The sequence below is a fragment of the Drosophila subobscura genome, chromosome E (genome assembly GCF_008121235.1).
Source record: "Drosophila subobscura isolate 14011-0131.10 chromosome E, UCBerk_Dsub_1.0, whole genome shotgun sequence".
Taxonomy (NCBI): Eukaryota; Metazoa; Arthropoda; class Insecta; order Diptera; family Drosophilidae; genus Drosophila; species Drosophila subobscura.
In genome coordinates, this window is record NC_048531.1 from 11337898 (window position 1) to 11358613 (window position 20716).

The 20716-nt window shown below is 45.2% G+C and overlaps 2 protein-coding genes across 3 annotated transcripts; one reads left to right on the forward strand and one right to left on the reverse strand.

The window, feature by feature from the left end:
* Positions 1-169: 169 nt before the first annotated feature.
* Positions 170-20217, reverse strand: LOC117891553. 2 transcript variants are annotated; one of them, XM_034797072.1, is made up of 7 exons: positions 12813-12935; positions 12526-12612; positions 3308-3912; positions 3009-3250; positions 2621-2951; positions 832-2554; positions 170-765 (listed from the first exon to the last, which is right to left on the reverse strand). In XM_034797072.1, the coding sequence occupies exons 3-7, from the start codon at positions 3887-3889 to the stop codon at positions 452-454; spliced, it is 3192 nt and encodes a 1063-aa protein (XP_034652963.1). In that variant the 5' UTR covers positions 3890-3912; positions 12526-12612; positions 12813-12935; the 3' UTR covers positions 170-451. The 2 variants fall into 2 exon arrangements, with proteins under 2 accessions (XP_034652963.1, XP_034652965.1); XM_034797074.1 differs by lacking the exons at positions 12526-12612; positions 12813-12935 and adding an exon at positions 20211-20217 and having other exon boundaries at positions 3308-3751.
* Positions 13867-14577, forward strand: LOC117891556. The gene is made up of 2 exons (XM_034797077.1): positions 13867-13988; positions 14046-14577. The coding sequence occupies exons 1-2, from the start codon at positions 13881-13883 to the stop codon at positions 14466-14468; spliced, it is 531 nt and encodes a 176-aa protein (XP_034652968.1). The 5' UTR covers positions 13867-13880; the 3' UTR covers positions 14469-14577.
* Positions 20218-20716: the final 499 nt, after the last annotated feature.

Here is a 20716-nt window from a genome sequence, read left to right on the forward strand (position 1 = left end):
TGTTTCTGCTGTGTTGTCCCCCACCTGGGAGGCGGCTGCAACAGGATTAAGTACAACATTTTTGCAGCTATTTCATACATTTTAGTATAGGGTTTGGGGTATGGAATGGAATTGTTATTTATCATTTACTCGTTTCTCATTATTATTTTTGGATTGAAGTATTTCTCAGTTTTTGCTTTCAGTTTCCTTTTCATTTTCGCTAATACTTTTGCTCCTGACGCTGGCGGTGGGGTCCGACAACGGGTTCTGTGTGCCTTCATGCGTGCGTGTGTTTGTTTGTTTGTGTGTGTGCATGTGTGTGTGTGGGTGTGTTCCATCGGGGGGTGGTGACCATTTTTGCTTTCCACTTGTTCAACTATCAATAATCTTATAAATTAGAAAAACAGCGCAACTCGACTTGGACTTCCGCCAAGTCCTGCCCGGAACTGCGATGACGATGGAGCGAAGGACCTTAGACCTGATTGATCGGCGCGTACCGGTGCACCTTTGGTTGCTTCGGCTCCTTGCTGGCCGGCTTCACAATATCCTCGCTGAGCTTTTGGTAAACGAAGGAGTTCTTCGAGGCCAGCAGGGCCATGCGGTAGCGTTCGCCGCGCTTTCGCAGCACCATAATGACGACCTTGGCAATGGCCAGCAGGATAAGGACCACGCACGAGACCACGAGGATCATTGGGATCAGGAAATTGTAGCCGCCATAGTAGATGTGGCCGCGCTCAATGAAGATCTCCTCCTCATCTGAGTCGTCGTTGAGCAGTCCGAATTTCTCTGAAACGGAATTAACGGAATCTAAGGTCAGAGGCCACCCCATGTCTGAGTCAAAGTTCAACTCACCCAGCAGGAATTTGTCACGTGTCTCCTTGGACATGTCGATCTCCTCCACCTTGAGGCCATGGTTCTTCAGTTTGGGCTTTATCTCCTTCTCCAAATACTTGTCAAAGTCGTTCTCGGTCTTGGTCTGGGTCTTTGTCTTATCCTTGGCATCCTCGAGGCGCTCATCATCAGCTGCGTCGTCAGCGTCATCGTCGTCGGCGTCATCATCATCATCGTCATCCTCTTCGCTGTCATAGTCAATCTCGGCGTCATCCTCCTTGTCCTCTCCGCCGTTGTTTAGATCCTCCTCAGCACTGTCCTCCTCCTTGGCACTGGCCGAACCCTTCAAGATCTTCTGCATGCTGCTCAGCTTGCTCTTGTCCAGCACACTCTTGTCCAAGACACTAAGCAGCTTCTGCTCGTCCTCGTCCAGGTTCTTCTCGCTCTCCTTCAGACGCTTCTCCAGCTTCTGCTCGGCCCTGTCGGCCTTGGCCATGGCCCCTTCCTCGTGCTTGCACACCTCGTGGGCCAGCTGAGCCCAGCCGGCCTGTGCTTGCGTCTCCAGTTCCAGGATTGTGGCGTCATCCTCCAGATTGGCCAGCACCGGCATCTTCTTGGGCGTCATCTGCATCTGCAGGGTCACGTAGCTGATAAAGTCCTGGAACTCGGCGTTGCACTTGAGCGGGTTGCCGTTGATGTCCAGGGAACGCAGGTTCTTGAAGCTCTTCACGTCCGCCGAGGAGATCTTCTTGATCAGATTGCCGGAGGCGTTGAAGCTGCGCAGGCTCTCGAAGATCTTGTAGCCAACGCCCAGCTGCCTGTCCGACAGGAGCGTGGTCAGCTCACAGTCATTCACGTCCAGGGACCTCAACTGGTGCAGGGGCATGAAGAGGCGCACGGACAACCGGCTGATGGGATTTCCAGCCAGATTGAGCTTCGTCAGCTCGTTGTTCTCCATGAAGGTGAGATCGTCGAGCTTGGGAATCAGATTGTTGCTCAGATCCAAGTCAATCAGCTTGTTCAGGGTGGTGAAGATCTCGCGCGGCAGATGATTGATGTTGTTCCAAGCCAGCTTCAGGGTGGTCAGGTGGGGCATCGTCGAGAAGGTCTTGTGTCCCAGAGGGCCAATGGCGCAGTTGGAGATGTCCAGGTAGTAGACGGTGAACTCCCCGTTGTAGCTGAGGAAGCCATCGGTGGGCAGCTGGCTGAGGCGGGGATTGTCGTTGAGTCGGATCACATCCAGCTCGGAGTTTTTGAAGAAGAGCATTCCGGATATCTGGTCCAGCTCGTTGATGGACAAGTCGATGTGGCGCAGGCTCTTCAGCGTGAGGAATGAGTCCGGCTGGATCTTGGTGATGCCGTTGCCCTTCAGGTTCAGGTTGGTCAGGCCGGGCATCTTGTCGAACATGCTGTGGTGCACCTGGGCAATCGAGTTGAAGCTCAGATCGAGCTGCTGCAGCTCCTTGATGCCAAAGTGCAGGTCGCCCGTGAAGGCGTTGTACTTGAGGTGCAGTATGGAGAGGGTGGTGCCGTTGAAGATGCCACGGGGCAGCTCACTCAGCGAGTTGTATGAGAGGTCCAGCTCCTCCAGCGTCTCCACGGGCTCGAACACCTTCTCGGGTATCTTCTTGAGGTTGTTCTGGGCCAGGTTGATGAACACGATGTTGGACAGCTTCGAGAAGGCCTTGGGGTTCAGCTCCATGAGGTTGTTGCGCGATAGATCCAGCTCCTCAATGCTAGAGGACTGAAACAGAGGAAGAGGATCAGTAGCGGATCAAGGCAGATAAAAGATCACTCTTGGAAAACCCACCTTGAGCAGGTAGTGGAGGCTAGACATGACGCTGAGGTCGTTGCCGGAGATGGTCAGCATTCGCATCTTCTTGTTCTGGGCAAAGGTGTCCGGATTGATGATGGCCAGACCCACATCCGTCATATTGACTGCATACAGCTCCTCCAAGCCGTGGAAGGCCTCCGGGTGCATGTACTCAATCGTGCAGTTTGCAATCTTAATGGAGGCAACAAACTTCAGGCCCAGTCCCTGGAAGAACTTGGGTCCCAGCAGTATCGGGTACTTGGGGCCAACATTCGTCACCACCAGATCGGTAATGTCTGATCCGAACTTCTGGGTGCCGGGATCCAGTCTGCAAAATTTCAATACTAATCATCTGGAATCGCTACAGAAAGGGATTCGGACTGACCTGCTGCAGGTGGCCACCAGGTAGCTGTTGACATTTCGGGAGCAGACGCAGTATCTGGGACAGGGAACATTCTCGCTGAACACAACCTGCTCATCGTCGGCCAGATCATCCGCTTCCCCTTGTGGCACATTGTCGTCGTCGTCGTCATCATCATCATCGTCGTCGTCGTCTCCGTCGTAGTCCTCGTAGTTGGAGTCGTCGATGGTGTTCTCCTTGGTCTTCGACTCGGCGGAGACCTTCACCTGAAGGAGCAACATCGATTTATAAATACAATTGGGATCCTGCATGATTCAAATTACCTTTGACTTGGTGGCGGTATTTTCCACGATGGGCAGCAGCTTGGGCTGGCGGGTGGTGGTGGTGGTTCGGCTCTTCTTGGGACTGGTACTGGTCGTGGTCTCCTTTTCCTCATCGAAGTATGTGTAGTCGTCCTCGTCGTAGCCGTAGTTGTCGTCGTACTCCTCGTTCTCATCGCTGCTGGTGGCATTCATGCCACGCTTGCTGACGCTGTCGGTGGCATTCTGCGACTTGGGCAGCATCTTGTTGAAGCGCGGATCCTCGGCCAGGGCCAGGCTGTGCTTGGACGCCTCCATCAGGTCCTTGAGCGTTTCCTCGCTGATGGCCTGCTGTGTGGTCGCGGCCACCGCCTCCTTTTTGGCACTCTTCGTGGTCGTGTCCACTGGCAGCTCCTTGCCCTTGGGCGTGGAGATCTTCAGGCTGCTCTTCTCCGCCACATTCACATCCTCGCTGGAGGTCAGCTCGTTGTCCATTATGTCATCGTGGATCAGGTGGATGCTCGGTTTCAGCGTGCTCGAGTGGCTGGCCCGTAGCGCCCCAAGGCACACGACCAACAACAGCACCAGTCTCGCCTGGCGACCCATTCTGAGATTAGCGGATGAGCAAACTGCAATGGACCAATTGGATTTCTGTACAGTAACTACGCAAAGTTGGGGGAAGGCTGCTTCGGTTTGCTTCCTAGAAACCTCTACTGGCTCACAGTGCGACGACTCACAGCCTTTAACGGGAAGCACATTGGGGCCCACTATCTTATCGGTAATTGTTGAATGCAGATAAGCAGATAAACATTTATTGAATCAACAACGAGAGCTCTGGAGCTGGCAGCACTCATTGCTACACTCACTCCCCCTCAAATACAACACATTATATCACTCATTTTCCCCAAAATTCCCTGCATCAGCGTCATCATCATCATCATTACGGATTTACTTCAGCACTTGAATGAATGTTGACGCGATGGATTAGCACACACCCAACCCCGACTCGGGCTCCGACTCGATAGAGTTGACATCATTCGCAGGCGCAATGGAAATGCTAATTTCATGAACAAACGCAAACCCAGGAGGAGAGGAGGAGTTTTGTTGCCAAATGTTTGCTTATCGTTGAATAGCTCCATGATTCCACGGCCTGATAAACAAACGTCAATGATTCTTTGAGTATTTCAAACACGTTACTCAGAATCGGGGAAAGCAGTTGGCACTTTCGGATCCGTAAAGTACTTCCCTTGCCACATACATACATACCTTCAAAACGTTACAGTATGAGTAATTCGCATCGAAAATCTACAAGTTTCAACTGCAGATCTGCGGATTCCCAGTCTGTCTCAGTTTCTGCTTCTGTTTATTTATTAGCTGGAGTCTCGGGCCTTGTTTGCCCTTTGATTATAGTCGACTGACTTGCGTACTCTTCCAAACTGATTGGGTAATCAGAATCGGTCAAGCGAATTGACGTACTTGTACATATATGACAATCATTGGCCCAGGGGGACCCGAGCCGATCAGACCAATTTGCCATAACACGTTTTCCAGTTTTCTTGTTCCCAGAAATCCAGAACCGGCCGATCGAGCGACACATGAACGAACTCTCTCAGACTTATGCAACATTACTCGTAAATGAAATTCCAATTCTATTTTCCCCATGAAGTGGTGTGGATTCTGTGTCGGCTTGGAGCCTTGGAGTATTGGAACTCGCCCCTCCTCTGTTTGCCTACGTTTTCATGGCAAAGCAAATAATTCGCCATGCGGTAAACAAAGAGCTTTCGGTTTAATTGTTGTGGCCAAGAACGAGGGAGAAGCTACGATCCCAGCCTGCGATCGGGCATTGTAGGGAAATGCGCAGTAAGCGAACTTGCCAACAACAACGAGCGAGCACAGTTATCTAGTCAATATATGACCATATATGAGTGGATAAATGTTCATTTGTACGTATGTACATGCATTATACCATATATAAAATACACTGGAAGAATGCCATCGAATACAGCGCAAAGAAGTCCAAAAGATAGACCAAAAAGAGGATTTATTGGGGAATTTCTATACCCGGATTGCTATTGAATTTCTTACTGTAAGTCGCTTTTTTTCTCAGTGCATTTGTAGGAGCATTTAATTAGATATACAAACGCAAAGCCAGACAGAAATTGCTTAGCCAGGCAGCTCTTGCCCTGGCTCAGTCCCGGGATCGGGATCGGGGAGCTGTCTCTCTGTCTGTCTGTATTTTTGCCTGCCGCACAGAAATGTTGTGTGTGGGTGTCAAGTTGAGTGTTTGTGCAACGATCTCTCCACGCTGTGGGTGCCTGGCTCTCTGTCCCAGCAGCAGCAGCAGCAGCAGGGGAAAACTGCAGCGGAGACCCGCATTAAACGTGTTTAGGTCTTTTGGCTAACATTTCATCGAGTCACGAAAGATTTTCTGAGGCAGACAAAATTTGTGTTGGCCCGCGAGTCGGGCCAAGGCGCCGCCGACACTCCGACCATAATTAATTCCATTTCTGTCATTGCAACGATATGTACACACGTACATATGTATACGTGTAAACGCCGATATTCCTATACATACAAACATGCACGCTGTGTGGATACATGGATCGTATAATGGCTGCGCTGCGCTGCGTGTGTGGAGACGATGTTGTTCAAGTTTAGAGAGTAAAAACCGGTAACTGGCGCTGGCACTGGCACTGGCCATACTTGTACGTGTATGCAAATCAGCCTCAGAGTCGCAAACCCGTGAGTCAACGAATTCATCATATGGCAGCAGCTATCTGCGCGTAAACCCATAGAGATTAGCTCTAGTTGGGAAATGTGTCTAGCCGTAGTACTCCGTTAGGCTTCCCCCCCAAAAACAATTGTATTAAATGGCTGTGAGTGGCATTTGCTGTAGTGCATCTAATTAAATCGGAGTCCCACAATCAATTAATATACAATTTATGGGAAATGCTTTCCTGGAACCGCTTTCTAGAACACTTTGACATTCGATCGAGACTCGTGATACACTTTGTTTTTGTTTTTTCCGTGCCACAGTTTATAATGGCCTTTGTAACCAGACACGGAAACAAAACGGAACAGAACAGAGCAGTGTGGAGCGTTTTGTCCAAGGGCTATCCATACTTCCATAAAGTATCGCATATCCAACTGATTCTAAACTCTAAACTGAAATCGTGATATGTACCAGCATCGTTTAACTTGAAACATAAACATTTTTCTTTTTCATTAGTGGGGGGAATTTATTATGGTTTTTAGTTGATTTCTTCTGCTTTTTGGCTTGTTTTTGTTTTCAGTTGACTTTTTATCAACTGGTTGTGGCATCTGGTCGGGTTTGTCAACAGATTTGAATGATGGTCTCCCTCCCTTGGGGTCTCGTGTTACACAAAAAAGTCATGTGGAGCTGCAGAGCAGCTGGGGACTGCGGCGACTGGACCAGGGACCTGGGACCCATGGAAAGTTATCGAACTGTGGATGGGCGCAGTCGGTTGGAAATTGGAAACTGGGTGTGACCCTTGGCCACTAAATATTATGAATTGTCTTCTCTCCCAGAGAACAGAAATAACAGTATGACAGAGAGAGCAACGGGATCAAGAAGGTCAGCTAATGAACCCCTGAACATCGAATATCGAACTCAGGTAGTTTCGCCTTGACTCCGACTTAAGAGCCACACAGAAATCTGTCTTTGGCATTACCCAGAAATACCCAAAAAACGCTCTCGATGAGCATGTGTGTGCGTGGGTGGATAATGATTGAGACGTCTGGGTAAAAATAGCATTCCATCGTTAGCAGGAAGTGAAACGAGAGGAAGAGACAGACATCCGAGTAGGTAGAGGATCATCTGTTGTCCCTTCTAAGGATAGGATATCGATTCATGGGAGGACGGCGAAGAAGACCGACTGAAAGCGGAAATAACTGACGCTGATGCCTTGGCTTGATTAGGGTGAAACCGAATCGAACTGGAAGTATCTGTAGATCACGACTCAATCACATTTGTTTGACCGCTTCATTAGCATCACGAGTGTTGTTTATGGTTTCATGATTTTTGCGTAAGGAGCCGCTCCACCGCCCAAATGTGCATTCACACACAGGGGCAGATGCCATATCCTGTTCGAGTGACGCCATTCTGGGCACATCATTTCTGCAACATTAATTTCTGCTTGGCCAGCAAGTACAATGGCAAAAATTGCCCAAGGGGGCAACATAAAAAAAATATTAAAAAATGCCGACATTTGACCACAAGCACACACGAAGATGGCAAATACAGACAAGCAAACACACACACAGACAAATAATTCCACATCGGCTATAAAAAGGGGGAAACTGTGTGGCTTCGAAAGATGGTCAGACTGGTTTATTTTTTGTTGTCGGCTGGAAATTGCGACTCGAAGCAGCTGTGACGTCCGCCGCCAAGCGGAGTGTAAGCCAAGTTAGCCCGGTGGCAGTGGCGGTGGCGGCCAAAAGTCAGACAGATGACTTTTCGAGTTACGAAAATTCTGGCTAAAAGCGATTTCAATTTACCCAGCAATTACAAAGAGAGAATTTCTGTGTAAAAAGCTTAAGTGCCACGAAAAATCCTATTCAAATATTTGTTTTTGCATTGAAAGTTGTTTGAACTTTAATCAGTTCGCATTCTGCTGTAATCCAACTAAACTGATTAGCTATACGTACAGTATAATTAAATGCAGATTAATCAATGCGACACTTTGGTTAATAATGCTAGAAAATTGTGAAGATAATCTTGAACGTGACAAAAGAATCGCATTTCAAACAGAGACTCGTTAGAACGAGGTGAAACGAGTTCAGATTGTACATTCTATCACAAAGGAACTCCAGCTGCGGTACTGAAAAGTGCAATAAGCATACAAATAATGGTCTTACTTTGTTGTGTCTTTGAAGTATTTGTGCAACGTTTGCAGACCTCTGCATGCACATTAGGAGTGAGTCCCTTCTGAATCTGATATGATTGCACAAGGGAGTTCACATATCATCATATGATACTGATACGACTGGCCGTCTTATGTGATCAATCAGGCTTAATATTTCCACTGTCCAGCCGAAAAATTAAGCTGATAATGTGCATTTGTTGTTATCTGAGACCTGGCCTGGACTGGGGGCTCAAAGAAAGAGCCTGGAGTTCAGGGCGAGTATTAAAATGATCGTAAATTGATTTCAGCCATTCGATGGGGAAATTTATATCTGCTTCCTCACTTCGGGCTGCAATTGTTCTTTGTTTTTATGGAGATATCAGACAGATATGCATGTACGAGTATATATAGCACCGATATTGAACAGGAAGCAGGGTTTAAATTAAGAACTTAAGGAGGCATTCAGCATCGCCAGATGATTAGCCGAAACCGGCTCAAACCAGGTGGGGGCGAGGGCGAGGGCGACCGCGACAGCGAGGACGATGGTGCGGGCGGTTCATTAGCGGGATATGGACAGGCTGGCATCAGTTCCAGTTTTGTGGGTAATTCAGCATTAGGCTGTGTCTCGGATCGGTTGGTTTTGGCATGGCCTGGCCCGGCCTGTGCTGGCACAACTCTGACAGGGACAGAAATGAAAAACGCTTTTCATTGTTTGAACCGACAGAAGCAGAAACCTGATTTGTGTCCACAGTAAAGTGCGACTTTTGAAAAACATTTTCCCCACTTTGTTGGCACGCTAAACTTTGCACTCCGTTGGGGCTTTTGTTGCAAACAGAACAAAGGCGGGGCAGTTGGCGGTTGGGACTACGGCCATCACGTATTGTTTTATCGGAACGAGTCGGTTTAAAACGAGTCGAATGCGAAATACATGGAATTTTCACAGCACTGAGACATCTGCACACACACTTAAATATGTGTGGTTGTATATTTATGAAGTGTCGGGTCCTGAGCTCTGAGTGGCATTGAGTTCGACTGTCAAATTGCTGACATTATCACAATTTGTGGAGACGAATACCGCGCCCAGCCCAAGAGCTGCAATTTGCGTCACACATTTCGCTTTTGAGGTGCGGAAAAACCCCCCTCTCTCTCTCTCTTAGCTGAACCGACTCTGCATTAATTAGGTGGAAGAAAATCGAATTTCAAATGCAATTCCAGTGCTCGCTCTCGTTTAGGCGTCTGCCAACGTGGCCTGCTTCTGGCCACATTCCATACGGCCCAAACGTGCACATAGGCACGGGCACAGGCACGGGCACAGGCACATACTCCACTGAGTCACTGTAGGCCAAGAGTCTCTGCATTTTATCGGCATGGCAATGGGTGCTATCCAAAACCAGACCCCAACTCAGGCCAGACCCTGAACCGAAAGCTCTTGTGCTGTGAAATCGGCTTAAGTTTGGAAGCCTGAGTTATGGAGTTGAGCAAACGGAGTTACAGTAATATCTTCAAGGCCCCCCAAAGAAGCTAAGCTCCGTTTGACTTCCCGAGCGCCCTAGGCCCCACTTATCCAACAGTCCTCTTCAAACAGAGTATTCAAAGTTCGTCCCCCGATGGCCAGAGTGTCAGAGTGTGTTCGATTACGAATGAGGTGAAAGTTGCCCTCAAGAACTGTCGCCAAATGGGGCTTTGGTCAGGCTGAAATACATATGTACATACTTCCTCATGTACCATACATCAACAATGGATTGACAACAACTTGAACTGGAGTTCGCTTGATCAGCTGCACGTAGGATATTTGTGGGCCAGGCGGTGACTAATCATTTATGGCATCTGATTAGAGTTGGCAAAAATTGATTAATCCCCCGCTGTTTCTGTGTGCTGTCAGGCTTGATTGATTGGATTCAGGGTTAAGGTAAAATGTCAACGCATTTTTACTCTGAGTGCGAAACACGAGTAGAACCACAGCTGATTAAGGCCACACTGGCACTGGCACTGGCACTGGCGACTGCGAAATTTCACGCTCAATTAAGCAGGGAAAAAGCTAAGCTTGGTTAAGAGAACTGCATTGGGTGCCCCTCCAATCTTGGTTGGTATTTCGACGACTATGACATCATTGTGTGTCCAGCAGTTAAAACACGAAGCTGGATCGTTAAAATCACTCAAAATAGTTTGCTTTTTTCGCTATTTTCGAATGACAGTCATGTGCCAAAAGCAGAAACCAAGCTCCCAAGAGACTTATTACGCATCCACCGCATGTGCCGACACTTAGGTTCTCTAAGACTAAACTCAGTTTACCCACACACACGGCACTCTCGACATTAAGTGGTTCAAGCTGCAGTTGTTGTTAGATGTTTGTCTGGGCACTTAACAAAAAAAGATTTGATAGTTAAGTATTCATAATTTTCCTGCGTGGAGATGGAGCGAGGCAGAGTTTGCTGTCTGGATCTACGGCTGTGTTGATACAAGTAGTATGTGTGCAGGTATCTCTGGCCAATTACCAGCCATGAAACCAGCCAGAGCAGAGAGTGATGTGACCTCATTAACTCCACTCGTACAACCACACACTCATACACTCATACAGCACACACACTTAGACTCGCACTCACACAGAGAGAACCCGAATAGAGTCAAAGTCTGAGTCGGAAAATGAAAATGTTTGCTTTTGGCCTTTTATCTTTATAAATACGTTTATGGGGCCGGCTTATGTCGCGATTAGATAATGCACCAGAGCCGACAAGTGGCGACATGATGGAGAGGAGAGTACTCCCTGCAGTCGTAAGAATGCCCGCGCCCCAGCCCTATCCCCTATCCACAATTGAATCGAAATTTGCATACATGAGCGTTTGCAGGGAATTCAAAGAGCACAGCACACCTCTAGAGTCTAGATGATTACGTCTGGAAAACCGAGTCGCACCTCAAAATCAAATGTATTCATTGAGCAGATCGCAGAGCAATCATTTCAGAATATTTCAATTTAAATTCAAACTTCGTTTTCACCGAGCCACAGCCAGCGACAGTAGGTATAAAAATAGCATTAAAATTGAAAATCGATTGGAACTGGTTCTGAATTATGCATAGAAATAATTTATTTATTTGTTTTTAAGTTTTTTGAGAATATTTCGTTGTATCTGTTATCTGCACCCCTCGTTCAAGTCGAAATATGGCCATTTGATTAATTGGAGGCCACTTCAGGAAGCTTTTCGAGTTGATTATTTGCATATAATAAATATTGTATGTGTGTTTATCGGTTAATACTCGTCCACAAATTTCTGATTCGAGAGCGGACAACAAGCTTCTATTGGTGATGGCTTAAAGTGTTTTCCAATTTTTCCACGCGTTATTTGACCATCATATATGCATGTATGTATGTATGTAAGTATGTAGATATGTATGCAAACAACATCATGGTCGATCTATTGCTCTCTTTTGCTCTCTCCCTCCAGCAGCCCTGCTTCTGATAGTTTTGTATTTGTTTTTTTGCAGCAACGCGTTGAATTTGTGATGAAGGTGACTTCTTTTTTGAGTAAATGCATTACCGGTTTGTTCACCCCTTTCCCGCACTCTGGCCAACCCTCCGCCACTCACCCATTTTCCCCTCCCAGCGAGAGTCGAGCACTCCAATCACATACAACAAAACACACGACACACACTCACACACACACACACACACACAGGTGTAATCTTATCTACCTCTCTTACTCGCGTTCGTCGCATGTTTTTGTTGTCTCTTAACTGTTTCATTTTCTGCCTTCTCTTCTGCGTGTTTTCAATTCTCCGATTCTCCCTGCAGGGCAACAACTGCATTAGCCTGCGACATCTGTGTGTGCGTGTGGTGTGAGAGTCTTCCTGGTCTGCTCACGATGCAACTTGTGGCCAGACTGCTGATAAGCCACCGCAAAATGTGAGCAAAACTTAATACAAATGGGAGTTTAGCTTAGCTGTTGATCAGCAGAATTTGGCTAAGATAATTGCGACTCGGGTTGAAAGTTTATATGTCACCTCACCCAAAACACACACAGAGACGAGCAGCTGCATCGCTGGGTTCGGCTTACGGCTGTGTGTGTGCGAGCCTCGTTATGTTTTTCAGAGATATGGCAGGTAAGCAATGAAGCCACAGGTAGCGATACACAAACAGGCACACACACACCGCACACACACACACCGCACACACACACCACACATAGTCACAGACAGACCGAAAGATACGCTCAGCGAGTGAGACAACCACTTGGTGCAGAGACAGTCGATTTGGTGTTGTCTCACTCACACTTGTACCCTGCCATGACGAAATCCCATCCCTCCGCGCTGGCGGTGCACTTTTTTCAACGCTCCGACTCTGGCTCCCAACGAAACCTGCATCTTATCTGAGGAAAAACTCACCTTTTGGAGAATTCTGCTCGCTGATGGCTGCGGCTCAAGAATTGAAGTTTAAGTTGAAGTGGAATAATCCAAGTGTTAGTATTTTCGCTAAAAGAGACACACAAACTTTAGTGGAGATTCGCTAGACACCGCACCTAGAGAGTTCTCTTTTCGGCACAGTTTATATTTCTTTTGAGTAATCAATTTTCGATTAAGTCAGATTTTGCCGCTCTCCACGAACTCAAATGCTGATCACGTGCCCTGGCCGTTAATTCTGCTTAATTGGTGCTAACTTGTTTCAGCTTTACCGATTTCGTTGACTCGTGCACTCTGTCTACCGCGTATATATTCCTGTTAGTATGCGATCACCTGTTGAAGTTTGAAAATCAACTGATCTCGCCTCACCGCTTAATCGCCATAGGATGGTATGGTTTCGAAGTGTAGTGCATGGTATGACTGCTTGCTTAGGTGGGGACAACTCGGCGATCGCCCTCTCTTTCTGGCACTGGTGGATTATTAATGTCCTTTAATAGGCGAATAGGAATCGGTCGCTAGAGTCGATCGGGTTTTAAGTCCTGGTGAACGCTTCCGATCCGTCCTGTCGGGACGTCGTAAATACATTCGGCTCAGAAACTATATACATATATTGCCACATACATACATTTATACCATATTTAATGGCATATATTGGGAACTCAAACAGAGAGGCAGCCTCTAGGGTTTGGCCCTACCACGGAGTAACTTACCATGGAATACCTCTCTTTCTCTCTCTCTGACACAAACATACACACAAACGTGAAATTCTTTTATTTTTCGCTCTCGCACGCAAACAAAGCCACACATGTGTGTGTGCTATTTGAATATCGTTTTTAAATAGGTCCTCTCGCTCTGCTCTTTGGGGACCTAAATAATGTAATTTTAAAACACTCATTTTGAAAAAGAAATTATAATAAATAAATAATAATTAGGTGTAAATCTTTTAAATATTCTTTTTACAAGAAAGTATCATCCGCCAGAGTGGCAGCGCCATGGTTGCACAGAGCCGCTATCTGGTAGCCGACTTTTTGGTGTGTAGAGTTCATGTAAGACGCATGTAGAATTGTATCTTTCAGTGTATCTTAAATCGAGTTGCGTTAAAGTAAAAATCTGCGGTATCTGTGCAGCTGAAAAGTAGCAAAATGTAATTTAAACGATTTCAATATTATTGTAGGGAATTTTCCCTATTGATATTATTTATTATATCTTTTTACATGTACATATATGTAACCAGCTAGACTTTTATTATACGCTTTAATGGTATTATTCGCCTATTTCGTATGGTTTTCACAGCAGTTTTTCCACAATCCTCAGATGCATCACACCGTAAGCCACACACAATGGATCTACAAGTGACGCGGATTATGTTTTTCATTTGGATAGTCGTAATCTTTTGGAAAGGAGGTGAAGTGAACTGCACGGGATGCCACTACTTCAGCTCGAACAAGGTATACGATTTTCTGTTTTCTGGTGTACTCATACTTACAAATGAACTTAACTTACAGTTAGACTGGTTTGGAGCCCTCTTCTACTGCCAAAACATGAAAATGTGTTTGGCTGATATGAGCACGAGAAAATCGTTCGAGGAGCTCGAAAGCAAAGTTCAGGACCGCTCAGAATATTGGTTCGGATTAAATGGATATGAGAAATTAGAATTTAAATATGTATCCACCAATTCACCCAAAAACTACATACCACCTCAATCTGAACTTGAATTCTATACCTCGTGCGGCTTCCTACATCCCATGGGCAGTGATTCCTACACCATTAAGACAGCAAATTGTGGGCATCATAAAAGATTTGTATGCACCCCCTCTTACATCTGCAATGGGCTTAAAACAAACAGCACCTCAGTGAACCACTTTGCTAAGGAATTGCCATTGACCTGCCACATCAGCGATAATGCACATTGTATACTTGATGTTTGAAGCCGGCAACAGACTTTCGATACAATTTCTTCACTTCAGCAGCCTCATCTAAAAACCACAATCATCTTTGTCACAATTTTCATTGTCGTCCATTCCCGGCAACCAAAATCTAAAACCTAATGTCTACAAACAGGATACACTCAATACAAAAGTGCTATAAAACAGCAAAGTTAAAGAAGAATTAAAAATGGGAGAAAACTTCAGGTTGGGGCCGTTGCGCAATTCAAAATGTGCGTCTGCCAGTGTGGCAACGCCAAGTTTGCAGTCAGCCGCCATCTGACGGCAGACCTTTCTGTGATGTAGAATTCATGTAAGAAGCATGTAGAATGTAGAATTTGTTTCATGTAATGTCATTCGAGAACCGTTAAAATTCAAATGACGTGCCTCTGAATAGCTACTGAAATAATTCAATTTTTATACCCGGTACTCGAAGAGTAAATAGGGTATATTGAATTTGTGGGGAATAACGGTTGTATGTAACGCACAGAAGGAAACGTTTCCGACCCCATAAAGTATTTATATTCTTGATCAGCATCAATAGCCGAGTCGATAGAGCCATGTCTGTCTGACCGTCCGTCCGACTGCTATATGATCACACTGAAACCAGTGTATTTAAAAAATTAGCCCCGCCCCCTTCCGCCACCGCAAAAGGGCGAAAACCTCCCAAATCTACAATTTTGAAGATAAAAGAAATCTAACGCCATGTAGGGAATGACCATATCTTTCAGATCATCAAACCATATCTTTATTTTTATCGGATCGAATGCACACCCTGTGACATATGCAATGGGCTTAAAACAAACAGCACCTCAGTGTACCACTATGCCAAGGGTTTGCCTTTGGAATGCCATTTGAGCAAAAATATACTTTGTATACTTGATGTTCGAAGCACAAAACTTCAATAGCTATCGATTTATTAATAAATTACTCCGAGCTGAGTAAACTTTTTTTGTATTTCAGCGATTGCATTATTTTAATTCATTGGTATTGTATTGTAATTACAAAAAAGTGTATTGTGAATCTATTATTTCTTATACAATATAATTGTAATTATTTTCCGCACAACAGCTCACACATTTTCGAATTTTTCTCAAGCTGGAGTTTATTTTCTTTAATTTTCTTTCTTTTATTTACATCTGCTTATATCATTGTAACAGTTTCTGCTGGCAAAAGCAATTGTTAAAAACATTGAAAATGTAAGCTTATTTTGGAAGAAACTTTATAAAAGATCGTTTCCATTGAATGTCAAAAGTTCCCTTTGTACGGGCGATCCTCCACAGCCTAAAAACGAATCGAAAATAAATGAAAGTCATACTGCCAAAATTGGTAACTGGTCAAAGCATGGTCTCGATGCTGTCGTTGCTGCAGTTTTGTGTTGTTGTTGATGCTGCTGCTGTCACGCAAACGTCAGCGGAGCAGTGCGGTCCCAGAGTAAGCCTCCTCTCGGTCTGTATTTCTGTCCGTCGGTCCACCAGTCCGCCAGTCTGCCAGTCGATTGCCAGTTGACAAAAAACATGCGCCTGCGCAGTTTTCGCCTTCACATGAATATTTTCTTGTGAAAAATCTCAGCTTTATGTTCGACTTGGTCTGTCGTTGCTTGGCAGCGTCTTGAGCGTATGTCAAGGGGGGAAGGGACTCTTATTGGCATATGGGCGGCTCTTGTATCTAATTAGCAGACTTCTGATCTGTATGAAAACTTGAACTTTAACACAGTGTCAGTGCCAGGGGAAGAGACGATTCATATTCCCCCCGTTGACTAAGCCACTGCGATGGGCATGAATAATATCGCAGAAAATCGAAAACGAAACAAAAATCAAGGAGGAACGCAGTTTGCAATGCCAGCACCAAATGCAGCGAGCGACGCCACTGGGGCGCTGCTGGAGCTGGGGAGCATCTGGGGATGTGGATGGCGATTGCTTCGACGATGGCGTTGAATGGCGACCAGTTGATGGGTGTGCTGTGCGTGCCTGGAATGGCAAGGGGGTTGGCGTGAGTGGGGGCGAGGGGGAGATAGAGATCTCATCAACTGTAATGATCCTTTAGTTGGATTCTGGCTGATTCTTGCTAGGCCCCAAAGGGGGAGACGACACTCTAATCAGCCTCCCGGCTGACCTTGACCCAGCAAAACGCTGGGACGGACCTGCCACAACGGTAAAGTCAGGTTCATGTGCCCCTTCGGGTGGCGTAGTCTGCCTAGACAAAGAGCTGGCAACAAGAAACCTGTCTCAGTCTCGCCAAGATGAAGATACAGGGAGGAGGGAGGAGGGAGCACCGCGACCAATTTGGTTAGAGCGGCCTTCGCTTGAGCCGCATCCCCTCCCCTAGAACTTTGTGGCCTGATTACCATGAAGCTGACTCGCGTCTCACTCGCCTAACGAGGCTTGTTGCAAGTTGATTACGTTGATTAGCGACCACCTGCGAATGCCATTTGGCAGTGCAACATTGCCACAGTGCCACAGGCGAGTGCGTTCTGCTTTGGCTCTTTAGCCTGATAAATCGTTATCGCTTATCTAGGAAGCTGCATAATTAAGCTGGGAGAGAGTATTTGTCTAATTAATCAGGGTTAAGAGTATTTGTCAAGCTGTCAATGTGGGCCAAATTGTGTAAACTTGCAGTTGAGAGCTAATTAACTAAACTAAGAGGTCCACTCTTGACCGTTTATGTTTCTTTCATCAAATGATTCGCCTTGTTTGATTCTCTTTTCATATTCGTATATTGCACTCTCACCAGTATGTGGAACAGCAGTTCTCCAATGGCCAATAGCTATCAGTCACGTCGTCATCGTACACTCCTCGTCCAGCCAGTCCCGTTCCCATTCCATTCTAGGAATGGGCTCAGCCGAAAAAGTGAAACTACAGTTACATCTGCATATGCATAGGTTTCCCCAACCACGTTTACATATCATAATGATAATTATGTTTAGGAGAGGGGGGGACGAGGAATGGCTAGCTCCTCTTTCGAAGCTCCAATGAACTCTCGCAATCAGCGTAACTGTAATCGCGCCGACCCCAAACACGGCGACCAATCGTCCAAGCCAAATCCAAAGCCAGGCCCGGCTCCAGTCAAAATGTTGATCACGTTGCCGTCAGATCATAATATAATAACTTTGAGCTAAACCTGAACATGCCTTTATAGAACAACACGTAGAAACAATTAAAATATCCCAGCACTTTAATTTTTGTGTGTTTTGTCTGTCGGTGGAGGCCAAAGAAGGCAACAGAAAATTACACCTAGGCTTGAAATAAATGTCCAGCGACCAATGGGCCGGAACGTGCGATTTCCATATACGATTTCGATTCGGATTCCTTTACGGATCCGAGAGCTGCACCCCCGTGGATGGAGTCGACTCTAAATGCATATGCTCGTATGCAGTTGGTTATGAAACTCGACTTTGGCGCGGGGGCCGGGCCTGATGTTTAATTGTGAATTTCCGGTTCATTGCAGCTCATTTGCCTAACTGCGTATACGTATGTACACATACCTTCCCCTTCCTACAGTTCACCGAGGATGGGTACTGAGCCGATCGTCAATCTATTGTGGGACAGACACTCTAACAGCCAGTCAGCCTGTCACTCAGAGTCAGTGAGTCGATGAAAACGAAACCCGGGACGCAGTACATAAAACTCTTTAATCTGGGTCAAGCCAAGCTGGCAAATGAGGAACATTATTTTAGCATTTGATGAGATTTTTCCTCCCTTCAGGGATCTAATTAGGAAGATTCTTGGAAATGGAATGCATTGCTTAGATCAATTCTGAGACACATCATGTTCTATCATCAGCATTTCATTTATTCTTAATATTAGAGTTGCGAAAACTTTTCCACAAAATGAAGTATAAGGTGATTTTTGCAGTTCGATTAAAAATAATTGATAATGCACACAGACAAATTGGAAACCCAAGTAGAGATATCATATCGGCAAAGTACATACATAAATAAGTATATCAATAATATCAATATACCAAAAATTAACTTTAATCGCATTGTCAAAGCTGTCAGCACTAAAGCTTCCCAGCTAAATTAGTCATGTGCTCTAATCAATTAAGTCAACGTCGCCAAGGCAATACAAAGCGAAGTCACTGTATCGATGTATCCAGATGGTATACAATATAAATTAGCAATTGAGGAGTTTCATTCTGTTTCAGGAGCACTCCTATGGGGAATCCTATCGCCTTCAGTAGATTTCCCTCAAAGAGCAAACAAACTTGTGGAAATTGCATAACATTGGCGAGTCGATTGCTGATTGTTGGTGGAGAGGTGAGAAGTGATATATTTGTCAGTTGAGAGGGTTAATAAGATTAATAAATATCATGACTATCTAATCGAGAACAGAGCAGATTTGATATGACGATTGTTCGTGACGTGGACAGACTTTTTCTCTCACTTCTGTTGCAAACATTTTGATGAAGGTTTCGTAGAGAGCGTAATAAAATTATTGAATAAATATACCGTTGGGCAAACAATCACTCGAGATCAACACCAATGTTGTACAAACAAATATCTATGTGGATGGTACAAGGCGCCTCACAGCCCAAACTTCTTTATTGGCTCAGCTTTCAGTTCTGTTCAACCCACCCAGTCGCACTTTAAATAAATATCAAGTTGGGTTCTTTCGCTTCGTTGCTCCGCCAATCAGCAGAGTTTTATCAATTCCCACTCTGACGTCAGTTCTGTTCTTGCAAGGTTAAGTCGAAATTTGCAATTAAAATTTTGCTTCTGCCAAAACAGAAATCCATTCAGTTTTTGGTTCTGTTCAAACGTTTATCGGCCCAAGCTTTGGGCACTTCCGATACAATTGACGTATACAGTATACAGTGTACGGTCGAAAAAGCGGCACTGGGCAGGTGAAAAGTCTTGTCGAGTGAGATAAACAAAAGCCAAATATACCTGAATTTTTATGTGTCCATATAATATACACATAAAGTACAGGCGGATACTTTATTGTTGATATGTTGGATATCCAGCACGAAAACGGGTGGTCCGTGTGAGGCCTGAGGAAAGAGACGCAGCCTTAAAGTGATGAAATATGGATATTCAAATAATTTAATCTAAAACCAATGTTCAGATTCTTACAAAACAGAATATACATATATATTATTTTTTTAGATGAACGAATAAAGCTTTTGCTTGCTTAGGGTATCAGTGATTCGAGCTTCGACTGGCTGCGACTGTCCCTGGTCAAAGGCAAATTCTCGACCTGACGGCTGGCGTTTAATTTTGAACGATTAAAGAACGGTTTCGGGTGGGAAATGGAGAGTGCGAATATTTAGCTGGTGAGATAACTTGTTCTGCAACTTAGAAATATGTTTATTTAGCGATCGGCGCAGAACGGTTACGCAACCAAAGGGCGGCAAGAGCGAAACAGCTGGCCATGGGTGGCCGTACACACTACATGTGCACATAAATATGTTTGTACATGCTACGTGTGTATACTTATGTAGACTGCATGGTGATATCACCACGGAGAAGCACCGAGAACAAACACGGCGAATGTGAGAGCCGATTGCGATAAGATAAAATCCAACTCAAATATTTAACATTGGTATTAACACAAGTTTTGCCACTCAGCTGCTCCATGCTTTCATATTGGAATACATTCAAATGTATGTATGTATGTGCATAGACACGGAGTTCCATGTTCATCAGCTATGGCAGAAGTTCACTCGATTCATTCAGAAATGAACATTAACTTTGACCCAGAAACACAATAAATCGTAAACAAAACTCGCCCACGCACGGAGTACGGAGTTGGAGCTAAAGTTGGAACAGGCAAAGCCACAAAACAATGTAAGTATGTGCACATGTGTGTACCAGAGAGAGCTTATCAACTGCAACTCAGATAAACAGTAAAGAATATATGTACATACATATGGCAATTGATAAGATACGATAAAGCTTTTCATAAGCCAAGAGAATTCAACTCGGGTTGAAATATTCAAACAGCAGGAAATGGAAATTGCACGCTTGTAAAATACCCATACACAAGAGAGCCACATAAACTCGTCTAAGCGGGAATAAATCAAAAATTTGTTTGAGCTCATTTCGCACAAGGTATGTCCACATGTACATATGTCCGGCCATAAATCGCCAAGCAAATCGCTCTTTTGATAACGCCTGAGTTCAAAGTGATAAGCTTTTGATCGCTCTTTCTCTCTCGCGCTAGTTCGCCCTCTGGTTTTGGCAAATGAATAAGCTTTTTTGCGACCGTCTATTTAGTTTATGTATTTCATAACGCAAACAAAACTGTATG